At 45.0% G+C, this 22,075-nt stretch overlaps 1 protein-coding gene across 3 annotated transcripts in view; it reads right to left on the bottom strand.

Moving 5' to 3' along the window:
• The window catches only part of ube4b (ubiquitination factor E4B, UFD2 homolog (S. cerevisiae)), a 97,933-nt gene that overhangs the window by 5,036 nt on the left and 70,822 nt on the right, over positions 1–22,075 (bottom strand). For 2 of the 3 annotated variants that reach the window (XM_070860537.1, XM_070860539.1), the window contains 8 exons: positions 20,490–20,588; positions 18,544–18,779; positions 16,458–16,584; positions 16,079–16,223; positions 13,907–14,041; positions 12,157–12,348; positions 4,962–5,136; positions 1,040–1,186 (listed from right to left, as the gene is read on the bottom strand). In XM_070860537.1, the coding sequence (XP_070716638.1) occupies positions 1,040–1,186; positions 4,962–5,136; positions 12,157–12,348; positions 13,907–14,041; positions 16,079–16,223; positions 16,458–16,584; positions 18,544–18,779; positions 20,490–20,588 (1,256 nt within the window). The remainder of the gene's footprint in view (positions 1–1,039; positions 1,187–4,961; positions 5,137–12,156; positions 12,349–13,906; positions 14,042–16,078; positions 16,224–16,457; positions 16,585–18,543; positions 18,780–20,489; positions 20,589–22,075) is intronic. The other variant, XM_070860538.1, reaches the window with a different exon arrangement.

The raw sequence follows: 22,075 nt of genomic DNA, 5'->3' as shown, positions 1-22,075 counted from the left end.
TAGCCACGGAACTTATGCGGCTGGTCCAGTTGAGTTTCTGGTCAATGGCGATTCCCCAGGACGTTGATGGTTGAGGATTCAGCGATGGTAGTGCTGGTGAATCTCATGAGAAGGTGGGTAGGCTCTCTTACTGGAAAGAGTTACTGCTGATTTTTCTTTCAGTCCTTCCACATAACTGAAGGCCAAGATCAGGTAACTGGCACGGTATAAACGCTTGCCCTGCCACTGTGCTGCAGTGTTTGAGAGAACAAAAGTGCTGCACTCTCTTCAATTTTCTTAAAACCCCCTTAAAGGCAGGAACTCGTGCTGGGGTACAATTCCACAGGTGCCACCAGCTCTCTGGTATTTTGCCCAAATGGGTAATTCCCAATGTGTATGACATGGTCATTGACCAGGCTGATCATAACAGAGTCCAATCCTGTCCTCACATGTTCAATACCGTGGCTGCAGTGTGCACCATCTACAAGATGCACTGCAGCAACTCGCCAAGGCTTCTTCGGCAGCACCTCCCAAATCCACAACCTCTACCACCTAGAAGGACAAGGGCAGCAGGTGCATTGGAACACCACCACCTCCAAGTTCCCCTCCCAATCACACACCGTCCTGACTTGGAAATATATCGGCCGTTCCTTCATCGTCGCTGGGTCAAAGTCCTGGAACTCCCTCCCTAACAACACTGTGCGAGTTCCTTCACCACACAGACTGCAGCGGTTCAAGACAGTGGCTCACCACCATCTTCTCAAGGGCAATTAGGGATGGGCAATAATTGTCAGCCTTGCCAGATTCCAGAAACAGAAAAAAAAAACTAATTTCCCAATAAGAGTTATTGATTGATGTTCAAAGAGGGAACTCGGGCTGATTTTCTCCCCCTTTGTAGCATGTAACCAATGGTACTTGTCCTATTGACACCTTGACTGATATCAGACCACAGACTGAACTTAGAACTTGCCTGGTCTGTTACCCAGTATGGCACTGGAGGAAGCCATTAATTGACGCAATGAAATAAAAGTTTACATAGGTTTAAAGTAACATTCTTTACCTGGCTCCAGCATATTCTCTGTCAGATGTTGGCGGTTAAATGGGTCTGTTGGAGAATTCAATAAGTGTCTTAAAATAATAGAGCGGTCCATTATGGTCCCAGAGGGCAGCTTCACAGGATCATTCATTAGAGTGTCCATCAGTGGATCTGTAAGAATGAAGCCCGATAAATCAGCAACTCAAATAACTATTACAATAAAATCTAATTTATTAGTGTTGTAATCAAAATTCATTTATCTGACTAGATACTTGGCACTGCGCTGGTACCCACGTGAAGTAACTCAGCAATGTACTGCGTCTCCCGGTGCTGTGGAATCCGCCCCCATTAACAATGCAGACAGACTCCACAGTATTGGCGGGGAAGGTTCGCAAGCCAACAATCTGAAAACAGCAGTGGGTTCAGAGTTCAGTCTACCCATGGATCGCTTTGCTGCCCGTAACATCGCCAGTCTCCACCCCTGCCTCAGCTCATCCACTGCTGAAGCCCTCATCCATGGCTGTGCTACCTCTAGACTTGATTATTCCAACGCACTCCTGGCTGGCCTCCCACATTTTACCCACTTGAAGTGACCCAAAACTCGGCTGCCCGTGTCCTAACTCGCACCAAGTCCCACTCACCCATCACCCCGTGCTCGCCGACCTACACTTGCTTCCGGTTAAGCAACGACTCGATTTCAAAATTCTCATCCTTGTTTTCAAATCCCTCCATGGCCTCGCCCCTCCCGATCTCTAATCCCCTCCAGCAAACCCCCCCCCCCCCCACAGAGATGTCTGCACTCCTCCTAATTCTGACCTCCTCAGCATCCCCGATTGTAATGGCTCAAACATTGGTGGTCGTGCCTTCTGTCGCCTAGGCCCCAACCTCTGGAACTCCCTCCCTAAACCTCTTTCCTCCTCCAAGATGCTCCATAAAACAAACCTCTGAACAAGCTTTTGGTCACCTGCACTAATTTCTACTTATGCGGCTCGGTGTCATAACACTCCTGTGAAGCGCCTTGGGACGTTTCACTACGTTAAAGGTGCTATATAAATACAAGTTGTTGTTGTTGTTGTTGTTGTTGCTGCTGACGTGTGTTGACAGCAGTACTGCTAATTATGGAAGAGGCTGGGAAAAGCGCTCATTCTTGTTCACCTGGCAGGGGTATTGCCATCTCAATGTTGCAGTGTTGTTCAGAAATCAGGCTGCCATCAGCGCCAGCGTTACAATGTAAAGCAGGCTTAAAATAAGCCATTTTTGGACCAGCATCGTCAAGCTAGGTTTGGGAGACTGGCATTGGGGAGTCAGCTTCCAGGATTTACAGTACTCTACCCGATTCCCTTATCCTAGCAGCAGTATTGTAGCCTCACAAAAAAACTACAGAGTTTCCCAGTTTTGATACTGGCTTTCCAGTGTTCATGTTTTTTTTTGTTCCATCTATTTAACAAAGGGCTGATGACAACATTGTAATACTGGCATGAAGGAATTACTAAGTAATTCAATCACCGAATTGCATTTATATAGATTACTGTTAGGGGGTGGAATTACTATTAGTACTCAGTCATCAACCTAGGAGTGACTCAACATCAATTGCGTATCAATTCCACCCACTCAGTAATCCTTTCAAATTAGTAAATCAGATGTCATCAGAACCTCTGTTAATTCATTTTAAGACGGAGCAAAGAAATGTGATCATGTAAGATGAACATCCACCCAAACAGGCAGATGCTGCCTCAGTTTTAACATCTGATCTGACAATACAGTCCCTCAGTACTTCTCTGGAGTGCCAAGTTTCTACGCTCGGGTCCAGGTGTGGGGCCTGCAGACAACCTTCTCACCCAGAGATGAGACTGCTGCCAACTGAGCCAAGAGGGCTGTAATAATAACAACTCTTTGAAACCATTAGAAATGGGTCCCAATGGAGGCTCTGGTATCAACGGTGAAATAGTGGATGCATTGGTGGTCATTTTCCAACAGTATATTGACTCTGGATCAGTTCCTATGGATTGGAGGGTAGCTAATGTAACCCCACTTTTTAAAAAAAGGAGGGAGAGAGAAAACACAGAATTATAGATCAGTTAGCCTGACATTGGTGGTGGGGAAAATGTTGAAATCAATTATTGAAAATGTAAGAGCAGCGCATTTGGAAAGCAGTGACAGGATCAGTCCAAGTCAGCATGGATTTATGAACGGGAAATCATGTTTGACAAATCTTCTGGAATTTTTTGAGGATGTAACTAGTAGAGTGGACAAGGGAGAACCAGTGGATATGGTGTATTTAGACTTTCAAAAGGCTTTTGACAAGATTCCACACAAAAGATTAGTGTGCAAAATTAAAGCACATGGTATTGGGGGTAATGCATTGATGTGGATAGAGAACTGGTTGGCAGACAGGAAGCAAAGAGTAGGAATAAACGGGTCCTTTTCAGAATGGCAGGCAGTGACTAGTGGGGTAATGCAAGGTTCAGTGCTGGGACCCCAGCTATTTACAATACACATTAATGATTTCGACGAAGGAATTGAATGTAATATCTCCAAGTTTGCAGATGACACTAAGCTGGGTGGCAGTGTGAGCTGTGAGGACGCCAAGAGGCTGCAGGGTGACTTGGACAGGTTAGGTGAGTGGGCAAATGCATGGCAGATGCAATATAATGTAGATAAATGTGAGGTTATCCACTTTGGTGGCAAAAACAGGAAGGTGGAATATTATCTGAACAGTGACAGATTAGGAAAAGGGGAGGTGCAATGAGACCTGGGTGTCATGGTACATCAGTCACTAAAGGTTGGCATGCAGGTACAGCAGGCGGTGAAGGCAGCAAATGGCATGTTGGTCTTCATAGCAAGAGGATGTGAGTATAGGAGCAGGGAGGTCTTACTGCAGTTGTACAGGGTCTTGGTGAGGCCACACCTTGAATATTGTGTACAGTTTTGGACTCCTAATCTGAGGAAGGACATGCTTGCTATTGAGGGAGTGCAGCGAAGGTTCACCAGACTGATTCCCGGGATGGCAGGACTGACATATGAAGAATGACTGGATCGACTAGGTTTATATTCACTGGAATTTAGATGGAGAGGGAATCCCATAGAAACATAAAATTCTGACGGGATTGGACAGGTTAGATGCAGGAAGAATGTTCCCGATGTTGGGGAAGTCCAGAACCAGGGGTCACAGTCTAAGGATAAAGGGTAAGCCAGTTAGGAATGAAATGAGGAGAAACTTCTTCACCCAGAGAGTGGTGAACCTGTGGAATTCTCTACCACAGAAAGTTGTTGAGGCCAGTTCGATAGATATATTCAAAAGGGAGTTAGATGTGGCCCTTACGGTTAAAGGGATCAAGGGTACAGAAAGCAGGAATGGGGTACTGAAGTTGCATGATCAGATTGAATGGTGGTACAGGTTCGCAGCGTCTACTCCTGAACCTATTTTCTATGTAATACTGCAGTATATAACAGACAGTTCTTTCATAGCTCTGCAACATGCCATAAACACATTTTATAAAGCATTGATGTACCATTTACAATTAGTACCAATTAATTAAAATTGTAAATATGCAATTATAACTGGTTCATAAACTCTGACGTATAATATGAATTAAATTTTAATAATACGGCTCAGAAATTAGTTAGTGTGTTCTATGAGATCGGTTCAGTCATCTCCAGTTTCTCTTCATCTTGTACCAGCTGCCAACTAATGCATAAAATTCTTAGAGATGTGTGCTTCAAGAAATCCCTCATGCCTGTGAGGTGACTTTTTGTATCTAGTAGCTCAACAGAGCAGACATTTCAAATGAGTATATTACCTCAGCCCGAATCAGTGCCTATACTTGCTCAGATTGTAAGATATCAGATTTGGCACAAATACCATGGGAATTTTAGAAGACGGAGTTAATCACTTTGTAAACTTTCCACTCCATCTCAGCGTTAGAATTTTTCCAAACTCACTTACCTCTGAATTCATCTGGTGCATCCCCATAGTCAATTTCTGCACGGGCATTCTTCGTGACAATTTCTTCCACTTTTTCTGCCAGAAGTCTAAATTTCTCTATCGCTATTGTCGATTTAATTCCTGCTTTCCTCATTTTTGAAATCACCTCGTCAAACAGTTCTTTACTGTACGACCGCTGCTCCCAAACAAAAAATATTAGGTTATTGAAGATAACCGAGAGCTTAACTCTCAAGTTAGTTATCTGGCTACTTATCACACAAAACACGTGCACACTCGCAAAGCCTCAAAACGTGGAATTAAACATGATCAATCCGAAACAAGAGATTTTTATTACAGGACAAAATGGTGGCCAGCCGGGTGGGGGAAATGCAAGTTTACACTCATTAATTTAAACACAGCCGTGTTGTCATGGGGAACATCGGCCAGGTAAAAAAGAAAGTTGAAGGCCAAGTAATTCCAGGCCGGTCCTGCACACTTTCTAGTGGACATCTTTGTGAGGTTGGGTGCCCATGGTTCACACAGCAACGGGGTTAATTGGGGCAGTTTGACTGGGGGGGTGGGGGGGAGTTTGAAAGAACTCATTGTCTATACATTAAATACCAAATTCGCCTCCAGCAGTTTGGTTAATGAGCTCACCTCCTGCATCCTATGGTCCAGCCCCATCCCTCCCCCTCACTTAATGGGCCCAAGTTTCCACAAGAAAAAAAATGGGCGCCCCTCCGAGCTGGGCGCCCGTTTTTCGCGCCTAAAAAAATCCTCGGTATTCTCCACCTACTTACAGGTCCTCTGGCCCTCGGCGCAGCCAGCACGAGCTGTGGGGGGGGCGGAGCCAGGTCCCTGCGCTGAAAACAGTGCCGGGACCTCTGCACATGCGCGCTACAGTGGGCACGCAAGTGCAGTAGCTCCAGGCGCCGAACTGTGTGGGAGGGGCCCGAAGCACGCAGCCCCAAGCCCTGGCCCAATGGCCTCACTGGGGCTGCGTGAATAAGGCTCCTCCCACGGCCAGCTCCTGCTCCCCCCCACCCCCGACCAGACCAGACACCCGCTCCCCCCCACCCCCCCCCACTGACCCGACCCGCGCTCCTGTTCCAACTCCCCGCCCCCCCCCGACTGGACCCAACCCGACCCGCGCTCCCGCCCCCCCCCCCCCCCCCGCCCCGCCCGCCCACTGGACCCGACTCCCGCTCCCGGACTGGATCCAATCTGACCTCCCCTCTCTCCACCCCCCCCTCCCCCTCTCTCCACCCCCCCCCCCCTCCCCCTCCCTCCGCTCAGCGGCACAAACGGCTGCAGAATTCTCCCTGGCTGAAGCGCTTTCACACAGGTAGGAAGATGGTTTATTTAATCTTTTCTTGGCTTATAAATGTTTATTCAGGTTGGATTTATTTGTATAATATTTGCAGAAGTATAAATAAGGATTTATTATAGAATTTAATGACTTCCCCTTCCCCCCCCCACCTCCCCTCCCGTTCTGGACGCCTAATTTGTAACCTGCGCCTGATTTTTTAATGTGTAGAACAGGTTTTTTCAGTTCTACAAAAATCTTCACTGGCTCCATTCTACTTTAGTTGGGAGTACATTTTCACTGTGGAAACTTTCAAATCAGGCCGAACACGCCCCCTTTTGAAGAAAAAATTTTGTTCCAAAGTAGAACTGTTCTACCTGACTAGAACTGCAGAAAAAAAAATGTGGAGAATTGCGATTTCTAAGATAGTCCGTTCTCCACCAGTTGCTCCTAAAAATCAGGCGCAAATCATGTGGAAACTTGGGCCCAAAATGTTAATGTTTAAAATGAGAAGTCGTTTCTATCGGCCAAAAAGTGCAAACCATGAACAATTTGCATGAATGTCAATTTCAAAGTTGCTGGTTATAGCGCCTTCAGTGCTCAGTTTATTTCAGGCAGAACCAGCTGCAGGCCAGTGTTTCATTGGAAAGTAAGGCAATGATAGAATCATAGAATCTTACAGCACAGAAAGGAGCCCTTTGACCAGACGTGCCTGTGCCAGCTCTTTGAAAGAGCTGCCCAATCTGTCCTCCCCCCCCCCCCATAGCCCGGCAAATCAGGCCTCGTCAAGTACATGTCCAAATGCATTTGAAAATCCTGACGGAATCAGATTCCACCACCCTTTCAGTCGCGCTTTTCCCTTTGTAAGAACATAAGAAATAGGAACAGGAGTAGATCATGTTGCCCCTCGAGTCTGCTCCGCCATTTAATACGATCATGGCTGATCTGATCATGGACTCAGGTCCACTTCCCCGCCCGCTCCCATAACCCCTTATTGGTTAAGAAACTGTCTATCTCGGACCTATATTTATTCAATGTCCCAACTTCCACAGCTCTCTGAGGCAGCGAATTCCACAGATTTACAACCCTTAGAGAACAAATTCCTCCTCATCTGTTTTAAATGGGCGGCCCCTTATTCTAAGATCATGCCCTCTAGTTCTAGTATCCCCCATCAGTGGAAACATCCTCTCTGCATTCACCTTGTCAAGCCCCCTCAACGTTTCACATTCTTCTGAATTCCAATGAGTAGAGGCCCAACATCCTCATAAGTCAACCCCCGCATCTCCAGAATGAACCTAGTGAACCTTCTCTGAACTGCCTCCAAAGCAAGTACATCCTTTCGTAAATATGGAAACCAAAACTGCACGTAGTATTCCAGGTGTAGCAACACTTCCCTGCTTTTATACTCCATCCCCTTTGCAATAAAGACCAAGATACCATTGGCCTTCCTGATCACTTGCTGTACCTGCAAATTAACATTGTGTTTCATGCACAAGTACCCCCAGGTCCCGCTGTACTGCAGGCACTTGCAATTTTTCTCCATTTAAATAATAACTTGATCTTTGATTTTTTTCTGCCAAAGTGCATGACCTCACTTTCCAACATTATACCCCATCTGCCAAATTTTTGCCCACTCACTTAGCCTGTCATAGAGACATAGAAAATAGGTGCAGGAGTTGGCCATTCGGCCCTTCGAGCCTGCACCACCATTCAATAAAGATCATGGATGATCATTCACCTCAGTACCTCTTTCCTGCTTTCTCTCCATACCCCTTGATCCCTTTAGCCGTAAGGGCCATATCTAACTCCCTCTTGAATATATCTAACGAACTGGCAACAACACTCTGCGGTAAAGAATTCCACAGGTTCACCACTCTCTGGGTGAAGAAGTTTCTCCTCATCTCGGTCCTAAATGGCTTACCCCTTATCCTTAGACTGTGACCCCTGGTTCTGGACTTCCCCAACATCGGGAACATTCTTCCTGCATCTAACCTGTCTAAACCCATCAGAATTTTAAATGTTTCTATGAGATCCCCTTTCATTCTTCTAAACTCGTTATTTACAATATACATCAATGATTTAAATGAAGGAATTGAGTAATATCTCCAAGTTTGCAGATGACACTAAGCTGGGTGGCGGTGTGAGCTGTGAGGATGATGCTAAGAGGCTTCAGGGTGACTTGGACAGGTTAGGTGAGTGGGCAAATGCATGGTAGATGCAGTATATTGCGGATAAATGTGAGGTTATCCACTTTGGTGGCAAAAACACATTCCCGTCTATGTCCTTTTGCAGATTTTGAGCGTCTTCCTCACACATTGCTTTTCCTCCTATCTTTGTATCGTCAGCAAACTTGGCTATGTTACACTCAGTCCTTTCTTCCAAGTCGTTAATATAGATTTGTGTGATTGGTGTCGGCACTGGCGATTCCTGTGGGCAGGAGGTTAGGAACATAGGAACATAGGAATTAGGAACAGGAGTAGGCCATCTAGCCCCTCGAGCCTGCTCCGCCATTCAATAAGATCATGGCTGATCTGGTCATGGACTCAGCTCCACTTACCCGCCCTCTCCCCGTAACCCTTAATTCCCTTATTGCTTAAAAATCTATCTATCTTTGACTTGAAAACATTCAATGAGCCAGCCTCAACTGCTTCCTTGGGCAGAGAATTCCACAGATTCACAACCCTCTGGGAGAAGAAATTCCTTCTCAACTCGGTTTTAAATTGGCTCCTCCATATTTTGAGGCTGTGCCCCCTAGTTCTAGTCTCCCCCACCAATGGAAATAACCTCTCTGCCTCTATCTTGTCTATCCCTTTCATGATTTTAAATGTTTCTATAAGTTCACCCCTCATCCTTCTGAACTCCAAGGAGTAAAGACCCAGTCTACTCAATCTATCATCATAAGGTAACCCCCTCATCTCTGGAATCAGCCGAGTGAATCGTCTCTGTACCCCCTTCCAAAGCTAGTATATCCTTCCTTAAGTAAGGTGACCAAAACTGCACGCAGTACTCCAGGTGCGGCCTTACCAATACCTTATACAGTTGCAGCAACACCTCCCTGCTTTTGTACTCCATCCCTCTCGCAATGAAGGCCAACATTCCATCTGCCTTCCTGATTACCTGCTGCACCTGCAAACTAACCTTTTGGAGAGTTTCATGCACAAGGACCCCCAGGTCCCTCTGCACCACAGCATGTTGTAATTTCTCCCTATTCAAATAATATTCCCTTTTACAGTTTTTTTCCCCCCCAAGGTGGATGACCTCACACTTTCCGACATTGTATTCCATCTGCCAAACCTTAGCCCATTCGCTTAACCTATCCAAATCTCCTTGTAGCCTCTCCGAGTCCTCTACACAACCCGCTTTCCCACTAATCTTTGTGTCATCTGCAAATTTTGTTGCACTACACTCTGTCCCCTCCTCTAGGTCATCTATGTATATTGTAAACAGTTGTGGTCCCAGCACTGATCCCTGTGGCACACCACTAACCACTGATTTCCAACCGGAAAAGGACCCATTTATCCCGACTCTCTGCTTTCTGTTCGCCAGCCAATTCTCTATCCATGCCAATACATTTCCTCTGACTCCGCGTACCTTTATCTTCTGCAGTAACCTTTTGTGTGGCACCTTATCGAATGCCTTTTGGAAATCTAAATACGCCACATCCATCGGTACACCTCTATCCACCATGCTCGTTATATCCTCAAAGAATTCCAGTAAATTAGTTAAACATGATTTCCCCTTCATGAATCCATGCTGCGTCTGCTTGATTGCACTATTCCTATCCAGATGTCCCGCTATTTCTTCCTTAATGATAGTTTCAAGCATTTTCCCCACTACAGATGTTAAACTAACCGGCCTATAGTTACCTGCCTTTTGCCTGCCCCCCCTTTTTTTTTTTAAAAAACAGAGGCGTTACATTAGCTGCTCTCCAATCCGCTGGTACCTCCCCAGAGTCCAGAGAATTTTGGTAGATTATAACAAATGCATCTGCTATAACTTCCGCCATCTCTTTTAATACCGAGATGCATTTCATCAGGACCAGGGGACTTGTCTACCTTGAGTCCCATTAGCCTGTCCAGCACTACCTCCCTAGTGATAGTGATCATCTCAAGGACCTCCCTTCCCACATTCCTATGACCAGCAATTTTTGGCATGGTTTTTGTGTCTTCCACTGTGAAGACGGAAGCAAAATAATTGTTTAAGGTCTCAGCCATTTCCACATTTCCCATTATTACATCCCCCTTTTCATCTTCTAAGGGACCAACATTTACTTTAGTCACTCTTTTCCATTTTATATATCTGTAAAAGCTTTTACTATCTGTTTTTATGTTTTGCGCAAGTTTACCTTTGTAATCTATCTTCCCTTTCTTTATTGCTTTTTTAGTCATTCTTTGCTGTTGCTTAAAATCTTCCCAATCCTCTAGTTTCCCACTAACCTTGGCCACCTTATACGCATTGGTCTTTGATTTGATACTTTCCTTTATTTCCTTGGTTATCCACGGCTGGTTATCTCTTCTCTTGCCGCACTTCTTTTTCACTGGAATATATTTTTGTTGCGCATTTTGAAAGAGCTCCTTAAAAGTCCTCCACTGTTCCTCAATTGTGCCACCATTTAGTCCTTGTTTCCAGTCTACTTTAGCCAACTCTGCCCTCATCCCACTGTAGTCCCCTTTGTTTAAGCATAGTACGCTCGTTTCTGACAACTTCCTCATCCTCAAACTGTATTACAAATTCAACCATATTGTGATCACTCATTCAGAGAGGATCTTTTACGAGGAGATCGTTTATTTTTCCTGTCTCGTTACACAGGACCAGATCCAAAATGGCTTGCTCCCTTGTAGGCTCTGTTACATACTGTTCTAAGAAACAATCCCGTATGCATTCTATGAATTCCTCCTCCAGGTTGCTGGGAGTTGGTGGGTTCTTGCTCGGAGGGGCGTGTTACCAGTCACTGATCAGCCCAGTTTTCCAGAGCCACAGATCCCTACCCGCTCGGGCTGAAACTCATTGTTTACAGCACATCTCTTCGGAAGCATTTCCAAGAAGGCGTGACATTTAGAGATTCTTGTGGGCAACTGAGATAAATACTGTACTCCCAGTGAGAGCAACTTGGTTTAGCATGTGTGAAATAGCCAGAGAGTTGTGATAAATCTACACACTGAAAGCTGCAGACATGATGCTACATGGAACCAGTTCAGAGAAGGTTCACTAGGTTGATTCCGGAGATGAAGGGATTGTCTTATGAAGAAAGGTCAAGTAGTTTGGGCCGATACTCATTGGAATTTAGAAGAATGACAGCTGATCTTATTGAAACATACAAGATTCTGAGGGGGCTCAACAAGGTGGATGCTGAGAGAATGGTTTCCCTCATGGGGGAATCTAGAACTAGAGGCATAGTTTCATAATAAGGGGTCACCCATTTAAAATGGAGATGGAGGAGGAATTTCTTCTCTGAGGGTCTTGAATCTTTGAAATTCTCTACCCCAGAGAGCTGTGGAGGCTGGATCATTGAATATATTTAAGGTGGAGATACAGATTTTTGAACGTTAGGGGAGTCAAGGGTTATGGGGAACGGACAGGAAAGTGGTGTTGAGGCCAAGATCAGATCAGCCATGATCTTATTGAATGGTGGAGCAGGCTCGAGGGGCCAAATGGCCAACTCCTGCTCCTATTTCTTATGTACACCATGCGCATTCAATTATCATTTATAATTGCACAAGAGCCACTTCCATGTGACACACGACATGATGGCACATGAAACCACTCAAAAAGCAAGTCATACAGAGAAACAGATGATCAGGTAATACAATTCCCCTTGGAGGCAAACAGACAATGCGTGCTATGTTAGAAGTTATTCATTAAAATAGATATAAAATGGACAAAAATAAAACATTTGCAATGTACACAAACCTGGTCATCAGCAATGGCTTTTGCAAACCGGGGACAGTCTAGATGCAGGTAAATATCAGTCAGCTGATCCAAAAGCTTCTTCGGTTCAAAACCATATTTTTCTGGGTTCTCTACCTTTAGGTCACGGCATTTAGGTCCACACAGCTGCTGCAGGTTAAAGTTCAACATGGCAGCTAAACGTGGGCCAAGTTCCTGCAACGAACACGGGAGAAAGTAAACCGTATGTTACTGAAGTACTGCTCAAAACTCGATCCTTTTAAAGTCTTCACCAGTAGACTCCCATCAAATTTCTTTCCAACTTTGAGAGATTTTCTGCATTATCTTCCACTTTCAGCCAAGAGTACAACAGCAAACGAAAGAAAAAGCACACTCGTGAGCGAAGGCGAGACAGCGACACTCTATAGTAGGTAGGTAATACAAGCTGATATAGGTAGATTGTATGCACAGAAAATCAAATCCTCGTGAAGACAGCTGTCTCTCTTCACTCCTAAAGACAAATCTTTCCCACCACAATCAGTCATAATTCTGTCCTTCAGAAAACAGATGTGTGAGCTCCTCAACCAACTAGGAAAGCAGTTACTAAGGGATCATGAGTAGTCTCAAGCCATTCCTTGTCTTTTCTCTCTGCAGCCTCTTTCCAAATCCAGGTGATCTGGTTTAACCAGCCAGCAACTTAGACCTGTCTAAAGTTCTCTCTCACACACACACACACATATACACACACACAAAAATTAAGCTTTAAGCATTGGTCAATAGTTTGCCTGAAGCAAAATACATCTTAAAAAAGACTTGCATTTATATAGCACATTTCACGACCACCGGACATCTCAAAGCATTTTACAGCCAATGAAGTACTTTTGAAGTGTAGTCACTGTTGTAATGTGGGAACCGCGGCAGCCAACTTGCGCAGAGCAAACTCCCACACACAGCAATGTGATAATGACCAGATAATCTGTTTTAGTGATGTTGATTGAGGGATAAATATTGGCCAGGACACCGGGGATAACTCCCCTGCTCTTCTCCGAAACAGTGCCATGGGATCTTTTACGTCCAGCTGAGGGAGCAGACGGGGCCTCGGTTTGTCTCATCCGAAAGACGGCACCTCCGACAGTGCAGCACTCCCTCAGCACTGCACTGGGAGTGTCAGCCTAGATTTTTGTGCTCAAGTCCCTGGAGTGGGACTTAAACCCACAACCTTCTGACTCAGAAGCAAGTGTGCTACCCACTGACCGAGGCCGTTCCGGACTTTGGAATGTCTTTCTGACTTCACAAATCTGGAAACACCCAAGCTCGGGTTTGGGTATTTCCAGATTTCGGAACGTCAGAAAGCTGGTGGGGGGGGGGGGGGGGAAGGAGAGGAGAGAATTCCCGCCGAGTCGGACCACCCGGCCCCGCCAAGGAGGTAGTCGGTAGTCGGGCGGGCCCCACCAAGGTTGTTGTCGTCGTCGGCCGGGCGGGCCACACCGAGGTGGTGTTCGGGCGGTCCGGCCCCGAGGCAAGGGTGGCTAGGCAAGCGGCGGCAAGGCGAGCCCAGAGGTCGGCAGGGTCATCCGGTCCAGATTCCGGAACATTTTACAGATTCCGGACGACCCTGCCACAGATCGTCCCAGAGTCCGGAACTCCAGATTTTGGACGCTCAACCTGTACTACATAAAGCGAGAAACAATAAATATGCAAAACCTTTATCGTGTCTATTGGGCAAGTAATGACAGGTTAAAAGGAGGAATGAGTTATTGGAGAATTTACTCACCGGTCGAAGGAAAGGTTTTTGCACTTGTTTGGTGAGGTAATGGAACATGTCCACAGTTTCAGCACCAAGAGCAAGGTATGAGCGGGAGACACGCTCGTCCTGTGTCAGCTGCGACTGCCGACTCTGTTGCTGGTCCTTTTAAAATAAAAGCCATTAATAATGGAGAGATCTATTGGACTTAGGCTGTACCCAAGAGGAAGGTGTGTCATTTCAATTATAGAACCTGTATTGCAAAAGACTCGAGATGAATACCTACATTTTACAATTATGCCACCCACACACAGTACCTGCTCAGAATTCTTCACAGAATGAGCTTGCAATCTTTAACAGCTCTTTAAGCACGAGGTGCTAAAGGGAAGCCAAGGATGAAAAACATGCCACTATTGGCGCCTCATATAGCCGCTCAGGGGAAAAGAGACATGGCCACAAACAGGAGAATCGAACAATGTTACAGCCCAAAAACAGGCCAGTCGACCCATCAGATATGCACAGATGCTTTTCTCCATGGAGAAATATTAAAAAGAGCAAAAAAAAATCCAGTTTTGTTCTCCGAGAGGATCGGGAGCATAAGAATGCAAGAATAAGGGGCAGGAGCAGGCCATTTGGTCCCTCGAGCCTGCTCCCCCATTTCAAGATCATGGTTGATCTTCTACCTCAACTCCACTTTCCGGCCCAATCCCCATATCCCTCTATTTCTTTAATATCCAAAAATCTATCCATCTCGGTCTTGAATATACTCAAAGACTGAGCCTCCACAGCCCTCTGGGGTAGAGAATGTCAAAGATTCATCACCCTCTGAGTGAAGAGATTTCTCCGCATCTCAGTCCGAAATGGCTGATCCTTTCTCAGACGATGACCCCTGGTTCTAGACTCCCCAGCCCGGGGGAAAACATCCTCCCTGCATCCACCCGGTCAATCCCTGTAGGAATTTTGTATGTTTCAATGAGCACAGATATGTTCAATTAGGAAGCAAACCATAGGGCCGAAATTGCCCCTTCCCTCAAGGCCTGTTACCGCCAGAAATCGGTGGCCACGCTGTGAAGTGGAATGGCTGACATTTTGAAAATTTCGCTCCTGCGGTATCCCGGCGATGACCCGCTCCCCACAGTACTGCTTCGTCCTAAGTACGTCATCAGAGTGCGCACTGCCGATGTTTCCCCCCACCCACCCCGATTGCGAAATTCCGCTGAGAAAATATTGTTACCGCTGCTCGGTGCCTCAGACAGCTTTTTCTGCCGGTGCACTGTGCTTGGAGTGTGCTCAAAATGGCGGGTGCGGCCATTAAAGGGGAGGACCTGCTGCCGTGGCCGCCATCTTTTTTTTTGTCGGCCGACTGCCGTGTCGGGCTGACAATTGTGCCCCTGGGTTCGGCCTAGTACCAGGCTGCCTGGCCGAAACCCTCCCTTGGTGGCCCAATGGACCCAACTTAAATAATAGAAACAGAGAAAATAGGTGCAGGAGTAGGCCATTCGGCCCTTCGAGCCTGCACCGCCATTCAATGAGTTCACGGCTGAACATGCAACCTCAGCACCCCATTCCTGCTAATGAAGGGGCGAGACGCGGTGACGTGGCAGCGTGATGACGTCATCGGCGCTCCGCCGATGAAAGTTTGCCCGCCCCCAACTTCGCCCCTCTAGCGTGCGAATTTCTGCTCTCCGCCACACTTCCGCCCTCATTATGACCGACCTCCGGCCCGCTGTACAAAGAAAGTCAGAGAGCGGAATTTCGCTCAAGAGGCCACCGCACAAACTGCGCCGGTTAAAACATCTGAAACAGGGTCGGTGCACCTGGTTTCTGGTGGCGGGAAATTTCGGCCCCCATGTGTCTTGTTCACACATGCTGGGACATGTTAAATCAGACCAGTATTTGGGACATTTTAATCAAGACTAGTATTTTTGGTTCTCTACAAGCATCCAAAAAATGTGAAACAGACAATTAACGGTTTATTTTTATAGACATGGTTGCATAAATTATAACTGGCAACAGCATGTGAGAATATTAAATCAAATACAATATCCCCTTATTCCCAAATTTCAAAAAACACTGCTTTCATGCACCCCAGAATGAGTGTGTGTTTTGGTCTCATCTTTCTCTGGCCGGCAGTATTAAATCAATGCCATTACTCCTTCCCAAAAACAAAAGCACACACACCAAAACAAGATACAAGCTTACCCTGGGCAATGAGTCCCAGCGTTCTTTGTTCTTCATTTCTTCTTGTACCTCATGGATGCGTTTGAGAGAATCCAGGCTTTCATCCAGCAGGTATGTCGTGTCATTTATTAACATATTGATGTATCGGACAAATTGCTTTCCAGAACTGCAATTATGAAACATCTGTAGAGTTAAATAGGGCCCCAAAAGATTTGCAAGCTGGCAAAGTAAATCTAACCCAACAACTAGGTTTTGTGTCATCTTTGGACTTATGTTTTGGCCCTTGGTAGCCAATATGAGTTTATGGTTCCCTTGCTCTTTCCAACCGTGCCCTCCTACCCACCCACCACCACGCATAAAGCCAGATTTTTTTTTCAACATACAAATTGGATCAACTTACTTAAACTCTTCCATGAAGGTGCCCTGATGTGCCACGTTCTGCCAAAGACTCTTAAAGATTGTGCTGATATGGTAACGGATAGTGAATTTGTCGTAGAATTCACTGGTTGCTCCAGTATGTTCAACATCTGACAAATAAATTAACAGTACATTTTGTTACCACTTCCAAAATACTCACTGAAGCTCAGTATAACACAGTAACAACTTATATTTATATAGCGCCTTTAACGTAATACAACGCCCTAAGGCGCTTCACAGGAGTGTTACTATAAAAAAAATGACACCGAGCCATGTAAGGAGATGCTAGGGCAGATAACCAAAAGCTTGGTCAAAGAGGCAGGTTTTAAGGAGAGTCTTAAAGGAGGAAAGAGAAAGAGAGAGCCGGAGAGGTTTAGAGAGGGAATTCCAGAGCTTGGGACCTAGGCAGTTGAAAGCACGACTACAAATGGTGGAACATTTAAAATAGGGGATGTTCAAAAGTTCAGAATAGGTGGAGCACAGAGGTCCAAAGGGTTTATCGGGCTGGAGGAGATTACAGAGATAAGGAGGGGCGAGGCCATGGAGGGATTTGAAACTAAGGATAAGAATTTTAAAATCAAGGCATTGCTTAACCGGGAGCCAATGTAGGTCAGCGAGCACAGGGGTGATGGGTGAGCGGGACTTGGTGCACACATGGCGGCAGAGTTTTGGATGACCTCAAGTTTATGGAGGGTAGAACAAAGATATTGTCTGCTCCATTAACACTGCAACATTAATGCCATGAATGGAACCCTGGCAAAGGATCAACTACCACTCAACTTTAGTCGGGGAATGTTAAAACAGCACAAGTAGTTTACAGAACTCGAAAGAATATAAATCTATCAAACCAAAAATGTAATGGCTAAAATGTTGTGCTGCCTTCTAAATAGTAAATTAGAATGAATTCCTCCACTACGATAAACACAAACTTCAATTTTTCATATAATTTAATAGCATATACTGAAAAAGAACTACAAACTAAATGAAAACTTTAAAAATCTATTCAAACAATTGCTGGTATCTGCTGAGATAGCTGACTTCAGTCAGGACAGCAGTATGATGCTACAACTGGCTACTATTCCCCTCTCTATCCAGAGACTCGTTTTGGAAAGTGCTGAGGTGTGGATTTTGGGTGGGTCAATAGACCGGCAACACAGCACCCGAAGAACCACATTATAGCACGAGTCCGTGTTGTCAGGAGAGGAATGTGGAGGGATGAAAAAAAAAGTACAAAAATGAAAAATCAAACAAGCTTTCTATTTCTGTGATAGGATCAGTCCTCTCACTACAAAGAAAGAAAAGACTTGCATTTATATGGCACCTTTCACGATCACCGGACATCCCAAAGCGCTTTACAGCCAATGAAGTACTTTTTAATGTGTAGTCACTGTTGTAATGTAGGAAACGCGGCAGCCAATTTGCACACAGCAAGCTCCCACAAACAGCAATGTGAGAATGACCAGATAATCTGTTCTAGTGATTTTGATTGAGGAGTAAATATTGGGCAGGACACAGGAGAGCCTCCCTGCTCTTCTTCGAACTAATGCCATAGGATATTTTACATCCACCTGAGAGCAGACGGGATCCCAGTTTAACGTATCAGAAAGACAGCACCTCCAACAGTGCAGCACTTCCTTGGCACTGCACTGGGAGTGTTAGCCTAGATTTTTGTGCTAAGTCTCTGGAGTGGGACTTGAACCCACAACCTTCTGACTCAAAGAGAGTGTGCTGCCCACTGAGCCACGGCATTTTAGGAAGCCTCAGATCCTACAGACTTTTAGTAAACTTAAAAAATCTCATCTCTTCTGTTTGGAGTGAAACGCTGACCAACACGTGTTTATGCCCTGATGGGGAAGCAGAATCATTAGTGCTCCAACAAACATAGCAATTTGAGAATTTACAGAACTATGAAACTAAATGTCTAATGAAAGCATCTTAGCAGTCTCTCATGTAACTCAAGAGCCATTCTTAACTCAACTATCCCGATCTATCTAAAGTCTCGCCAATGCATCAACCCGATGATGGGAGTTTCATCTCCATTACTCAAACTGAATTGGAAAACTGCATACCTGTGTAAAATTTCATTAATGCAGGCACCAGTTGTTTTGTGGCCAGTGGGTGATTCTCCATTATTTCATAGAATTTCTGTGTTCGAGGCTGAACTGCTGGATTTGTCACAAACATGACTTCTACCAACTTGGCAATCAGATAAGGATTTCGGATATAGTTCTGACTACAGATAAATACAACAAGGAAGGTCACGACGTCCTGAGTACAAGGCTCATATAAAACCTGAGGGGAATATCTGTAGAAGAATAAATGCTCATAAATTAAACGGAAAAAATATCAATTGTAAAAACTGGCACGTACAATGTGACAAAATAGCTGACAAACTGCAATTTATTTGAAGCGCTACAAACGCTCAATTTTAAACCAGTTCCAAGTACATGCCAGAGTGAATTTAAAACTAACCGATTCATCCTACAGCACAAAGCACACATTGAGGAAGTGCAATACAGGATGGGGTGGTTAAAGCACTGCTGTACATAGCCACTTGCTGATTTACTTGGCGACTACACCAACAAAACTGGCAGAGCCCAAAGGCTCAGTGGGTACGTGTGTTACGTTGTGTGGAGGTCGGCAAGGTAGTCCCAGATCCCGCTTTGTGCTGAATTTGCTTGCTTCAGCTAGGGTGACAGTGAGCACTACAAATTGTCTTGGTGTCCATGGCTGGGTTTGAAGAGAGTAGCATGAAAGAATACGGTGTGGTGGGTTTTACAAATTTTGATCACTATATAATGTTAGGTTACATAGCAGAACAGTAAAAGGCTTTACAATGAAATTAGTCACACACTTAAAGTACTGCATTGTATATTTGCATTGTAAATGGTAAAGAAAAATGCTTGCATTCAGGTTATATGAAGGGGGGGGGGGAATGAAGTGTTCTTTCCTCCTCGCTGACTTTTCTTCCATTAACTTGCGTCATTTGGATTAACCTTCAAAAGCACGTAACAGTATTTACTCCCCATAGCTGATGTCCTGCTCCTGTTTCGGTGGGGGAGCACGATTGCTCTGCTTAGCTGCTAAAATGGAACGGTGTGTAACCTGGCCCTCCCCTTTAAGATCCCTGCTCTAGGAGCATAGAAATGTACAAAAAAAAAGCTATCCAATCTAATCCCATTTTCCAGCTCTTGGTACGTAACCCTGTAGGTTGCGGCACTTCAAGTGCACATCCAAGTACTTTTTAAATGCAATGAGGGTTTCTGCCTCTACCACCCTTTCAGGCAGCGAGTTCCAGGCCCCCACCACCATCTGCGTGAAAAAGGTTGACCTCAACTCCCCTCTAATCTTTCTACCAATTACTTTCAATCTATGCCCCCTGGTTATTGGCCCTTCTGCCAAGGGAAATAGGTCCTTCCTATCTACTCTATCCAGGCCCCTCAGAATTTGAGACACCTCAATCAAATCTCTCCACAGCCTCCTCTGTTCCAAAGAAAACCACCCCAGCCTATCCAATCTTTCCTCGTAGCTAAAATTCTCCAGTCCAGGCAACATCCTCGTAAATCCCCTCTCTAGTGCAATCACATCTTTCCTGTAATGTGGTGACCAGAAATGTTGGCACGTTGTATAAATAGGCAGATGCAGGGGTCAATTAGAAGGTAATTCTTCCTTGCAAATTCCTGGCTCCTCCTTGTGGTGGGGGAGGAGACCAGGCGACCAAGATCTGAAAACCAGCGAGAATTGACCGGCTAGCTTCCCACCTTAAAAAAAAATACTTTTGATGATGCTGTGTACTAGATTTAAGACTTTGACATGTAGAGAGAGAATCATATGAACCTTAGTCTAGTTGAGCACACTGTGGCGGCCAATTCTCCTAGAGCAGTAGTGGTCCTTTGTACTGGAGGTTGACCAACCATGTTGGAAAGAGAGCCTGTTTTGACGAGCGCACTGGTGACCAAGTATTCCCAAGAATTAACCCCACAGTGTTACTGCTGCTGGAATTACATTTACTTACTGTACAATAAACAGCAAAAATTCAGCAACATCTTCTAAATAGAATTCAGGCAATGCTGCAAACACCTTGGGGATCTCTGGGTTAAGGGGCAGGGTCATGCTGCAAGGAGAAAAAAAAAACATTCAGCAATCTTGTAGTTAGTGAAAAGTACAAGATCAAAATAACTCACAGTTGGCAACACCCATTTGATCAGTGCTAGTTTGACTTTATTGTCAAATAAATGTACCAATCAGGAAAGGATGAACAGGCTTGAAAACAGAAGATGGAGGGGTGATCTAATAGAGGTCTTTAAAATTATGGAAGAGTAGACAGTGTTTCCACTTGTGGGAAAGAGCACAACTAGAGGCCATCAATATAAGATAGTCAGCAAGAAATCCAATCGGGAATTCAGAAGAAACTTATTTACCCAGAGAGTGGAGAAAATGTGGAACTCGCTGCCACAGGGAGGGGTTGAGGCGAATAGCATGGATGCATACAAACGGGCATGGACTGGTTGGGCAGAATGGCCTGTTTCTGTGCTGTATATCCTATGTAAAGAATAAAATGTTGACTCTGGAGTTTGACTTTTAAAAAAGTAAAACTCAAACAGCAAAGTTCATTCTTCCAGTTGTTCCATTCATTGAACTCAATCACAGTTCATAACTGCTCAATTTTAAGAGAATGTGAAACAGGGAGATAGGTGGCACAGTGATATGGAACTTGCATTCAAATCCAAATGCTGCTGGAATGAAAGCCCTCCCTCCCTTATGGCAGTTCTAACTGGAAATAAAGTTGGTACCAATCTCAACCAATTCTAAGTGGACAAGAATCCGCCGGGACTCAGCACAATGCCAATACAAATCGGTCAATAAATCAAACAGCAATCGACAGAAAGACAACAAGGACGGCTGGTGTAGGAAATAAATTCACAAATTGCCAACCTGCTCTGAACTAACTAAACAGGTTCTAAACACGATTTAGTGTTGGTATGTTGTGCAATCTGCTCTATAGCTAGAATGAATTAATAGCATATTTCAAATTTTGAAATATCTTGGAAGGAACTTTTAAATAGAATTAAGTAGTCTGCCTACAGAACGGTTACTGCACGGTCTGAAAGGGTGGTGGAGGCAGATTCAATTGTGGCTTTCAAAAGGGAGTTGGAGAAGTAGCTGAAGGAAATTTTTTTTGCAGGGCTACAGGGAAGGGGCAGTGGAAGTGAGACTAGCTGAGGTGCTCTTGCAGAGAGCCGGCACGGGCTCGACTGGCCAAAAAGCCTCCCTCCGTGCTGTAACCATTCTATGATTCTATTGCACTTCAAAAGAACTTCACTTGTGACAGAGATCCTCTGATGAAGGGTATAAATGAACGGTTTATTATTACAACATTTACAAACTACAACAATTAACTTCAGTGGCCCAGAGCAAACCAGAGGAGGACAAAGAGGGAAAAAAAATCAGCTGGGGTTCCTGCTTCAGATTGCAATCCAGAAACCTCGACTATTAGCATGTTAGGCAAGGAAAGAAGCTGGCTCAGGAGTTCTTCTCTTGTTCCCCACTCCTTAAACCAAGTATTGTTCCTCACCCATTAAACCAAATACCTTGGCAGCA

The sequence above is a fragment of the Pristiophorus japonicus genome, chromosome 18 (assembly GCF_044704955.1).
Source record: "Pristiophorus japonicus isolate sPriJap1 chromosome 18, sPriJap1.hap1, whole genome shotgun sequence".
NCBI lineage: Eukaryota > Metazoa > Chordata > Chondrichthyes > Pristiophoridae > Pristiophorus > Pristiophorus japonicus.
Note: the sequence above shows the minus strand (reverse complement) of the source record. Positions and strands in the feature narration are given on the sequence as shown.